This window comes from Watersipora subatra, chromosome 3 (genome assembly GCF_963576615.1).
Source record: "Watersipora subatra chromosome 3, tzWatSuba1.1, whole genome shotgun sequence".
Lineage (NCBI taxonomy): Eukaryota > Metazoa > Bryozoa > Gymnolaemata > Cheilostomatida > Watersiporidae > Watersipora > Watersipora subatra.
In genome coordinates, this window is record NC_088710.1 from 3,702,922 (window position 1) to 3,715,288 (window position 12,367).

Consider the following 12,367-nt stretch of genomic DNA (forward strand, 5'->3'; position numbering starts at 1 on the left):
CTAAAATCTATAGTCACTTTATATTACTAGTACCATCACAAAAACTACTTACGCCAGACACAACTTGCTCATTCACATCTTCGTTCAGCAGGCTGTCGGGGAGACACTCGGTGATGGAATGAATTGACATTTTCCTTGCATCTGGAGATGAGGGTGGGCTTTCCCGTCTTACACTTTCTTTTCTAAATAAGCAATATACATACTATTTCCTGTTATTAACCTTCGTTTGCAGTGAGAAAATAGAAGTTGTACAACCCTGCTAAAAGAGCATTTTGATGTTTTGACAGCACTAGCTCAAGATCTGGCTTATTCCTTGCTCTACAGCGAACACGTACATTGCAAATGATTGCTATCATAGCCTTTAATTCTTTAGCTTTTAAAAAACACCATATCAGAAATTATCAAGAACAAACCATGGATTCTTTTTAAAAATAATACTTTTATCTTTACTATAAAAAGAGCCGTGCTCATCTGTTTCTCCAAAGCCATGCTAAGAGCATTAGGAAAAAATTAATTATTTTGCACAGAAATCAAACTCATGTATTCCATTTCGCAGACAAACACGTTACCAACTGCATCACTCGACCACCTTATAAATTGAAGAATAATTGTACACATAGTTATTCCACTGGGCGATCTTGTACGCGGCAGGAAACTCCTAGCGTGCTAGTAATAATAGAGCTAATAGTAAAAGTAAAGACGGGGAGACGGGTGTCAACAGATATTTTGAAGATAGTTCCTTTCAAGCTAGCTAGGTGGCCTTTAGGAAGATCGGTTGTGATCTAACCAATATCTAATCAATATCATTACGAACACAAACTATTAATCTATTATTTGTTTTTACCAAATTCATGATTGTTCCAGATGCCAAAATTTAGGCAATCTGCTACTTTTACTTTCAGACTTTCAGAAGGAGGGCACCTGCGGACCCGCCCTAGTTGTATGTATAACCAAAGCTGCAGCAAATACCTCTTGTCATTTTGTTTTCCTCAGCGCATAGCTAAGGAAAATGCTCCTATGCGCATAGCTTGGCGCATATCTTTCCTTAACACATACATGGCTATCAAGTAGCAGTAAGATGTTGCGTATAACACCTGCTCACAGTGTATTAATAAAACAGTTGAAATTGTAGGCAACTCAGACCACATGGTCATTACTCTTGGAAGCAAATTGCTCCTAGGAGGGACTTCAAATGACAGACTCGTTGATATCTACTTAGTCCAGAACCAGTCACTCAACTGGCCAGGCCAGATCTTATTCAGCTGACCTAAGTTCGCAAGTTTAGCCTGTTAACCATTGTATAAGCAATTAAACCAGCAGGAAATATATTCATTAACAGAGCAAAGAGTATAAGGAAAATTATATTTGCTCTAAATCCCTGAGGTAAAGGAACTGAGAAAAGGTCACCGACACAATCCGTGCAAGGACAATAACATTGCTATTGCTTTGAGTGTTTCAACTTAGCCCATGACATCTGCAGCTGTTGCTGCGAACAGGCAGCATGGACTGAATAAAACAGGCAGCATGGACTGAATAAAAGCCTGAGTTCAAAGGCTGATGTGTCTGGCAGCATCAGGTCAAGGTCGGGATTGTTCAGAAGATTTATAACACCACCGAAGTTCACTGAATAGTTTTATTCTGATGAATCCACTTTTAACATTTTGGAAAGCTATAATACATAATAAGCTAGCCATTGTGAGGATTCCTTTCAATTCTGACACAAAAATTGATTCAAAATGACCTTAATTATGTGACCTCATTGGACAACATAAAAACTACACATGCGACGTAGAAAACATCCAAACCATGAAAAACCCTGAACAATCAATCTATTTTCGTACGTGAGATATAGTATTCAGCCTTACGCTCTGATAGGAATATTCGATTATTGACAGACAACAAATCACAAAATATAAATCTGCGAATTTTAGTGAGTAAATCTTGAACCCCAGAGCCACTTCTGTCCTATTTACATTTCTATAATAAAAGTGATGAGGGCCTAAATAAACTTGCCATTCTTTAGAACGAAAGTAATTTACAATTATGTTCATTTTGGGATGAGTACTACCGTGGTTATATCAGCTCGGTTAGTCAGTCTTTAATGCGGTAGGATATCTCACTAGACTAGCCTTAAGTTAGTTACTTACTGATATGACAACAGATTTGGTGCCATGAGAGAACTCACACTTATCAGGAGTAAATCAGTGGAAGTAGGCTAAGAACGGAATGCCGTGTTTCAAGTCAAAATTAAGAAAATTATAATGAATATTGAGATGAAATTCAACAGAGTAAACTAACGCTTCTCTGATTAAAATAAGTTTACCTTTGAAATTTGCTAACAGAAATTATTATACAACAACCAATAGTAATAAAGAATTATATCAGGTTTTTAAAAAGCAATAATTGGCAAGTCAAAATGTCACATAAAAACTAGCTAGTGAGAATCAGCCATTAATCAACTGACTCCAACAAATTCCTTAAAGGTTGACTTGCAACAAAATTCGCATTACAGTTATTTGGTATCAAAAGATTCACCATGTCTTACTCTGTTGTGATGTAGGTGCAAAATATGTGGAAATATGATTAAAAGCTCAAAAACGAACAGCTAATCGCAGCCATCACAAAAACGCTGTAGTTTTGAATCTCTTTATTTGGCTGACGTACTCCAACAGTTTGGTTATTGTTTTGACACGGGATGTTATCACATGAATTGAAAGGCTAATAAAAGGCTCAATATATAAGGTCTCGTAGCAGGTAGCACTAGTTTATGTCAAACACTCGGGTTCTACCGGAAAGCCGACATCAAATATAGATGCTCGCTACTTTACAGTTTCATTTCAGCTTGGTCCAATCGTCTAGTCGAAATCTGATCATGTGACCCATACTTGTTGCCAAATGGCTCGAACAATTTCTGCAGCATTTTTCGACTATAACAGGTGACCAACAGGCTCCTCATGTTTATCAGAGAATGATATGCACTCTTTCGAGCTAAAGTTAAAAAATTAAACTAATTTTTAGGCTAAGTTGTGTGATATCAGTGATTAAAGTGACAACATTACAATGATGATGACATAGACGCGTAATGACAATAGACACGGTTTTATGGAATGCGTGAAGTATATTTGTGAAAATATTTCGACGAATGAGGTTGCATGAAAGTGTAAACAGAAGCACATCGTGTTCAACCACGTTCCATTTGACGTGTTTTGGAGAGGGATTTCAACCTTTGGCGTTTTCGTGATGGCTGCGATTAATTGTTTGTTTTTTAGCTTTTAAAAGCTTGTAATCACATTTCCACATATTTTGCACCTACAACACATCAGAGTACAACATGGTGAACCCTTCGATACCAAATAACTGTAATGTGAATTTTGTTGCAAGTCAACCTTTAAGTTCAACAATGACAATACAATAATATTTAATAATAATAATGACAATGCCTGCAGGTGGAGTTTACTATACATTAAAACCTCTACATACACTGCTAGTTCGTTCCGACGTCTGCTTTATATGTCGACACTATCATATGTTGAAGCAAACAGTCATATAAAAAGTATCACAAATACTAAAATGTAGGTTGGGCCATGTGGAAGTTCAACGATGGAGTAAGTAATAGAAATCGCCCTACTCTAATTTACACTAGTTACTAACTTCAGTGTATAATTTATACCAGATTTTTGACTTTCGCTTACAAAGCTTGGATGTGTTAAGAGATTTTGGGGTCACATGCGTGAGCCTGTGCCACATGTTGCAGCCCGTGTCATGACTCGAGACAAGTATTGCTCAGATTTATGTAACGTCGAAAAATTGTATGCGCTCATAAGTTGATGTTTGACTGTACATTGATTGTTCTGCATTAAATTCTAACAAAAGATAATTTGAGATAGCAAAAGAAATCCTGAAATAGCCTAGCGTAAGTTCACCTCATTCTACCAAAACAGCCCAGTTACGCTCTCTTCATTGACCCCAACTGCCTTTAAACCAACACCACATAAGTCACTCCAGTTATATTTCTGAATTGAATACCGAAAAAATGTTTGCGGTGGTTCAACAACACTATCAGTATAGGTTTAGATTGTATAACAAATTTTGATGATACAAATTAGTTATATAAACATGTTTCTTTGGGGTTGTCTTTAGTGCAGTGTAGGTCCTACATACTAACATGAGAGCTTATATAAATCAACTGGTATACACATAATGGGCTGCATGAGGCAAACAGACCACCACTGCATCTGTTTCATTATTTAATTCATATGAAGGATGCGGAAAATTTCAAGTAATGAATTGCTATTGACAAACATTACCAATAGTTCAAATTAGTGCTGGGCATGAATACATCTTGGCCAACGGGTTTTCGGGTATCGAGTTTGTTGATACGTGTGTCATGTCTAAAATTTTCAAACATCGGACACATCTTAAAATTTACAGGGCAATTATAATTCTATTCAATATATTATTTTTTGCTATTTTCTATCGACCGGTATTCAAAGGCTCGCAGTGTTAACAGGTGAGTTATTAAACAGTTTTCATTGCGCAGGGCGCAATAAACTGAGTTTTTTCCACTCTACTCGACAAATTCGTTTACTAAAACCCGAACTCGCAAGTCAAAACCCAAACTCGCAAGATCGAAACACTCAAAATTTCTATTCATCTTCTCGAGAGAAGATAAACCTGAGACTCGAGAGAAGATAAATCCGCGAGTTCAATGAGTTTTATTACCCGTGCCCGGCACTAGTTCAAATACATGTATGTCTGAGTATGTACTGATCTATTAGACTCATGAACCCCATCTCACTGTGAACTTGCCACGATAGGTTAATGGAACACATCCAAAACTTCGACTACCACGAAAATATATACGAAAATGCTGCCTGTTGTCTTGTTTCAAATTGCCCCTTTAAACAAATGCACAGGAATACAATGTAAAGCTCGTAGGTAAGCAATGAGCTGCCCTTTGAATAACACGGATTCAATGTAGTTCAAAGACTCATTTCTTACGTTAAATCACAAAAATAACAATGCTTAGTCTAAATCCAAACCAGATATAACTCTCCGCGATTAAAATCATTAGAGGTTACCATTTCCATTCGTTAAAATATCCTTTGGAGGCTGCATCCTTAAAGGTTGACTTGCAACAAAATTCACATTACAGTTATTTGATACGAAAAAATTCACCATGTTTTACTCTATTGTGTCGTAGGTGCAAAATATGTGGAAATCTGATTACAAGATTTTAAAAGCTAAAAAACAAAGAGTTAATCGCAGTCACACGAGACCGCCATAGTTTGGATTCTCTTTCCAAAACGGATCAAATGTGATGTAGTTGTGGTAGATGGTTTCTGTTTACACTTTCCTGCAAACTTATCCATTGAAATATTTTCACAAATATACTTCACGCATTCAATAAAACTATGTCTATTGTTCTTATGCGTCTGTTTTATCGTCATTGTAATGCTGTTTATTTTAGCAGCGATATCTTATAACTTACCGTGAAAATTCATTTAATTTGTTAACCTCGAAGGAGTACATATCATTGTCTGATAATCATGACAAGCCTGTTGGTTACCTGTGATAATCGAAAAGTGCTGCAGAAATTATTTGCGAAGTATTGGGTCACATGATCAGATTACGACTTGACGACTAGACCAAGCCGAAACAAAACTGTAAAGTAGCGAGCATCTATATTTGATACGGGGTCTTCAGTAAAACCCGAAGTGTTTGTCATAAACTAGTGCTACGATAGGTTTTATATTGAGCTTTGTATAATGGTGCGTTTACACTGGCCGACACCGACTCCGATTAGGTGCCAATACCCCGACTCAGACAGGTACCTCCGACATTTCACGCATGGGTGCCGACACCGACTCCCACTTTACATTGCAACGATCAAACGATTTTTGTCGGTACCAACAGCCAATCACAGCGTTTCGCCGTTCTGACCTTCACCCGACCACGCGAAGACGAGTACACATAAAAACCAACGCGCTTGATGCGGAAAATTATATACTAGTACTACACTACTACTACTGCTCCTACTACTACTGCTAGAAGCAACTACTGAATGCCAAGCAATGAATGAATGATGAGGCAATGAAAATCCGAGCAAAGAACTGTACGTACAGTTCTTTCGTTCGAGTAATTATAATAAATAAAATGAATAATGAAGAAGATTGAATGGTGAATGTATATTTGTGGTAGTAGTAGTGTGATGGACGCCGGGCCAACACTTTACACTTCTTGTAATTATTTGTTTGTATATATTTTATATGTCTGTAAATATTTTATTATATGAGTTGTCCTTTTTATTCTCTCTTTATTGCCTTTTTATTGTTGGCCTTGTTACTCGTTATGCTATCTATTGTCGTCGTTTATGTTGTCATATCAACGCACTAGCGGGCCTAATTATTGGCCATTTAAACATTGCTAGCCGGTGTTCTCACTCGGTCCCGTTAGCCGGAACGGGCAATTTTATTGTATATAAGGGAGCAACGCTCACTTAGTAGACAGAGCAAATGGCCGTACGCTCCTCAGCTAGTGAATTTCCTTCGCTAATAAAACATTGAATGAAATTACACGCAATGTATTTCTGTATGACATAATCTAAATCGTGCCAAGTAAGGACCGGCAAATTTCTTTACAGTGGTATTTACAGTAGTACTAGTAGTAGAACTAGTAGTAGTCGTACAACTGGCTATTCACTTTTAATTAAATTAAAGAAAAAAACTTGATTTTTTGGTACTCTCGCGTTCACATCGTTGCTAGCCATGCTGGTTCACTATTAAAAAGAGAACGAGGGAAATTTTAATAACAGTCTTCTAGCCTCTCATTAAACCTAGCCCTTTCGTTTCATAAACTTAGCACTGTCATTAAAGCCTAGGCTCATTTAACTAGAGGCTCCTAGCTTCTGATTGGCTGATGAGCGTCCGACTTGTCGGTGCAACCGGGCACTGCTGGGTAGCTCCGACACCGACTTTCAGATCGGTGCCGACACCGATTTTTCTGTTCACACCTACCGACACCGACTCATCAAATTTGTCTGTGCACGACAAAATCGGTAACAAAATCGGCCAGTGTAAACGCACCATTAGCCTTTCAATTCACATGAGAACATCACGTGACAAGACGATAACCAAACTGTAATGACAATGTCAGAGAAATAAACAGATTCCAATCTAAGGGGGCTTTTCGTTTTTGAGCTTTTAAGAGCTTGTAATCACATTTCCACATATTTTGCACCTACAACACAACAGAGTAAGACATGGTGAATCTTTTGATACCAAATAACTGTAATGTGAATTTTGTTGTAAGTCAATCTTTAAAGGAAATCTGCTGTGGGAAAAATATCATTTTATATGTTCGATGTTTTGTAGCTTGACTGATGCTACGAAACAATGACTCTTATAAAATCTAAGTACAGTATGGAATGAAAGAATGAATGAACGGAACGAAGAGCAATGAACAAACTAAAAAGAAGGGAGTATATCCGACAACTATTATAGTAAGTCATAAATTATGCGAATGATGTATATAGTGCAAACTGGTGAATGACATATATAGTGCAAACTGGTGAATGACATATATAGTGCAAACTGGTGAATGACATATATAGTGCAAGCTGGTGAATGACATATATAGTGCAAACTGGTGAATGACATATATAGTGCAAACTGGTGAATGACATATATAGTGCAAACTGGTGAATGACATATATAGTGCAAGCTGGTGAATGACATATATAGTGCAAACTGGTGAATGACATATATAGTGCAAACTTGTGAATGACATATATAGTGCAAACTGGTCAATGACATATATAGTGCAACCTGGTGAATGACATATATAGTGCAAACTGGTGAATGACATATATAGTGCAAACTGGTCAATGACATATATAGTGCAAACTGGTGAATGACATATATAGTGCAAACTGGTGAATGAAATATATAGTGCAAACTGGTGAATGACATATATAGTGCAAACTGGTGAATGACATATATAGTGCAAACTGATGAATGACATATATAGTGCAAGCTTGCTAAGGCTCTACAATTAAAGATGAACTTTTGAACACAAAATTTTAGTATATTTTATCAGAAACTATTGGATTTTTCTAACATCTGCGACTGTTTTTGATGTTTGAAGGTATCTGACTGCCAGGATGTTTCCAGGTTAAAATCAACAAAACTTGATCACAGTTGAAACATGCTGAAGAAAAATATGCGCAGAAATGACATCACTAGTTGCTATTGTTGCTATCGGCTATTGTGTTCAATTTGCAGCATTACGAGTCACTATTCTGTCAGTCTCTCTGCAACTATAGCCATCATAATCGCACTTTCGCTTGATCCGAGCATTTTAACCATGATCAAATTTGGTCTATTTTAATCTTGAAGGCATCCTGGCAGTCGGATCACCTCAAACATCAAAAACAATCGCAAATGATAGAAAAATACCGATACTTCCTGATAAAATCTACTAAAATGTTGTGTAAGCCTATCTTTAAGCATTGCTGGTGCCAAAAAGTGTTTCACAATGCATAGCCTATAGATTAGCACCATGTTGATGCGCTCATCAATGTCATATGACATGACTTGCGTGTATTTCATTGTAAGGAAAGTTCATCTACGCAAGACAGGTATGTGCACAAACCAGAGGCTAGTCAAAGCACTGAATAATGTTGTGATGCCAGGGATAGTCAGGTGTCACATGAGATTATTGTGCCACAGGTGTCACAGGCAGAATTATCTGGGTGTAGGACTTAGCGGCTAATCGTCCATATGGCCATAGGTCAAGTGAACCGCATTACATCTAATGCAGGTGCCCTGATAGCATGAAGGAATAAAGAGCAGAACCTAATTACATAATGCCTTAAAGAGAATATTACAATAACTCCTATGTTTGCTACAACAACATGACCTGATTACGGTAAAACTTTAAATACAATTTGTCAAGGCAAAGTTTGAAATGTAGAGTTGTGCTCTCTCAACAACTCAAAGCAAAGACTTCAAATACTGTAACTGTTCTTTAAAGCAAACTGTCCTTCAATCAACGCAATTCCCACCAAATTATGTAGTTTTATTTGTTTCACTCAAACTATTATATGTACTAATACCCGGTACAATTACTCCAGAAGGTGGTGAAGCGGTCGATTGGCCTAGGTATTAGAGTGCTGGTCTACTAAGCTGAGTCACGCGAGTTCTAATCCCGTAAGATGCAGTCTTATTTTCCAATCTCCAACCGTGCCTTCAGATAGAGAGGACAGACACAACTCTTAGAGCGAGACTAGTTATACGAATAAAAAAGCAAATTTAGCTCAGAACTTATAATCACGCTGCTTAAACAGAACAGCCGGACACCGCCTACTGACTGGCTCTACTCATTTTAGACCTAACAATAAACTAGTCCTCTGCGCAGCTCCTTCCCCGATAAATCTGACAACTCGCCCTACCTGACTAGGCTGAATAGCTTGTCTTTAAGGCTAGAAGAAGCTCTTTCTCTTGATATTGGAACATGCTTCTCAGCCAGCTTTCGGGTAACATTCGCCACGTTGAACCTGCCAAGAACATGCTATAGTCTGACACCAAGATTGGCAGGATCAGTAAAGATATAACCTTAGAACACACGTTTAAAGACGCTTCATGATCCCATACGTGTACCCTAAATGAATTACAAAAAAATTGTTAATGACGCCGCTCAGATATTTGCGCCATTGACAGAATTCAAAAAAATAATCAACTTATTTTCAAATATTTTGATAGCCTCGATGAGGGTAAGCAAGCAACTGTCGTAGCAAGTCATCGTTTGTATACTACCAGCTGACAGGACATCCCGGATGGGCATGGATTTATTACCACTGTCGACACTCTGACGAACGTTATTACAATATTGGTGAAATTACTTGAAAATCCCATAGCTCCAAAATAATGCCTACTCAATATAAATATCGTACCACATTTCCTTCAAAGACAAAACCTTTAAGAGTAAGGAACCTGAAAGATAAAACCTTTACGAGTAAGGAACCTGAAAGATAAAACCTTTACGAGTAAGGAAACTGAAAGATAAAACCTTTACGAGTAAGGAACCTGAAAGATAAAACCTTTACGAGTAAGGAACCTGAAAGATAAAACCTTTATGAGTAAGGAAACTGAAAGATAAAACCTTTAAGAGTAAGGAAACTGAAAGATAAAACCTTTACGAGTAAGGAAACTGAAAGATAAAACCTTTAAGAGTAAGGAACCTGAACGATAAAACCTTTACGATTAAGGAACCTGAAAAATAAAACCTTTAAGAGTAAGGAACCTGAAAGATAAAACCTTTACAAGTAAGGAACCTGAAAGATAAAACCTTTACGCGTAAGGAACCTGAAAGATAAAACCTTTACGAGTAAGGAAACTGAAAGATAAAACCTTTACGAGTAAGGAAACTGAAAGATAAAACCTTTACGAGTAAGGAACCTGAAAGATAAAACCTTTATGAGTAAGGAAACTGAAAGATAAAACCCTTATGAGTAAGGAAACTGAAAGATAAAACCTTTACGAGTAAGGAACCTGAAAGATAAAACCTTTACAAGTAAGGAACCTGAAAGATAAAACCTTTACGCAAAAGGAACCTGAAAGATAAAACCTTTATGAGTAAGGAAACTGAAAGATAAAACCTTTAAGAGTAAGGAAACTGAAAGATAAAACCTTTACGAGTAAGGAAACTGAAAGATAAAACCTTTATGAGTAAGGAAACTGAAAGATAAAACCTTTAAGAGTAAGGAAACTGAAAGATAAAACCTTTACGAGTAAGGAAACTGAAAGATAAAACCTTTAAGAGTAAGGAACCTGAACGATAAAACCTTTACGATTAAGGAACCTGAAAAATAAAACCTTTAAGAGTAAGGAACCTGAAAGATAAAACCTTTACAAGTAAGGAACCTGAAAGATAAAACCTTTACGAGTAAGGAACCTGAAAGATAAAACCTTTACGAGTAAGGAACCTGAAAGATAAAACCTTTACGAGTAAGGAAACTGAAAGATAAAACCTTTACGAGTAAGGAACCTGAAAGATAAAACCTTTACGAGTAAGGAAACTGAAAGATAAAACCCTTATGAGTAAGGAAACTGAAAGATAAAACCTTTACGAGTAAGGAACCTGAAAGATAAAACCTTTACAAGTAAGGAACCTGAAAGATAAAACCTTTACGCGTAAGGAACCTGAAAGATAAAACCTTTACGAGTAAGGAAACTGAAAGATAAAACCCTTATGAGTAAGGAAACTGAAAGATAAAACCTTTACGAGTAAGGAACCTGAAAGATAAAACCTTTACGAGTAAGGAACCTGAAAGATAAAACCTTTAAGAGTAAGGAACCTGAAAGAGCCCTTGATGAGTTTTCACCATTTATCAGCAACGATTTAGGATAAAACAACTTAATAAGATTTGGGTGTGAACATTTGTGTTTGTGTGTACGTTGATATTGAGATTCCAGGTTTGTCTCCTTTGCAAATGTATACATTTAATAATATATGTAGCCTATTATACTTAGCTAGTATTATGGAGAGGTCAATTATTGATAAGAGGTCAAAGCAAATCAACTAAATTAATCACAAACAGCTATGGATAACGATGCATAGATAAGCGTGTTACAACATTATATGATAAGAATAACTATAATTATATAGCTTCACTGGCCATGAAAGGCTTCTCAGGATACAAGCCTCTTGCAGGACAGTTACCTGAAACTAATGACCTGAAGACACACAGATGCAGTTATGAAAAATCCATAAAGAGTAATATTACAAAAATGGAATTCTGTGACCAGCTAAATCAGTAGGCAAAACTCAATGTTGTTAAAATAGTATATTTACTGTGTTAGCATACACATCCTGCACTATTTGCATATCCCTAGTGCAAGGAAGATGGTAATGCAAAGCAACTGGGTAGCGCGTCCACAATCTGTTAAGAGTTTCCTTTCCTTGTAACAAATGATCTAAGAATGCCACATTAACAGGAATAACGAATAGAAATAAGTGTACAAAGGAAATGTGCTACGTGTAACAAGATACACACGCAGTTGTGCAAATCTCTTATAACAATAAGTCTGATAAAATACAAAGTAGTGACAGCCTGCCTAGTTGAAGGAGCAAACCAAGAAACCTTATTGGCTAAGGATAATTTTTCTGAATATATAGAAGCTGTTGGGTTGCTGAATAATCTAGTAATATTTTAGAAGCCTCACAACTACGCCTCACAATAAACCGTCAAAAAATGTCTTCTAAAATGATTGGCAATAACTGATATATAAATGCTATACTATGCAGGCAATATAGATTTACATCTGACCTGATTATCCTTTCACTGACCTATTAGACCCATTAGTAT

At 36.7% G+C, this 12,367-nt stretch overlaps 1 protein-coding gene across 2 annotated transcripts in view; it reads right to left on the bottom strand.

Moving 5' to 3' along the window:
• LOC137392233 (protein pigeon-like) overlaps positions 1-12,367 on the bottom strand; it is a 128,770-nt gene that overhangs the window by 38,232 nt on the left and 78,171 nt on the right. For both annotated transcript variants that reach the window (XM_068078894.1, XM_068078893.1), the window contains exons 18-19: positions 9,452-9,556; positions 53-182 (exon numbers count right to left, since the gene is read on the bottom strand). In XM_068078894.1, coding sequence (XP_067934995.1) covers positions 53-182; positions 9,452-9,556 — 235 coding nt within the window. The remainder of the gene's footprint in view (positions 1-52; positions 183-9,451; positions 9,557-12,367) is intronic.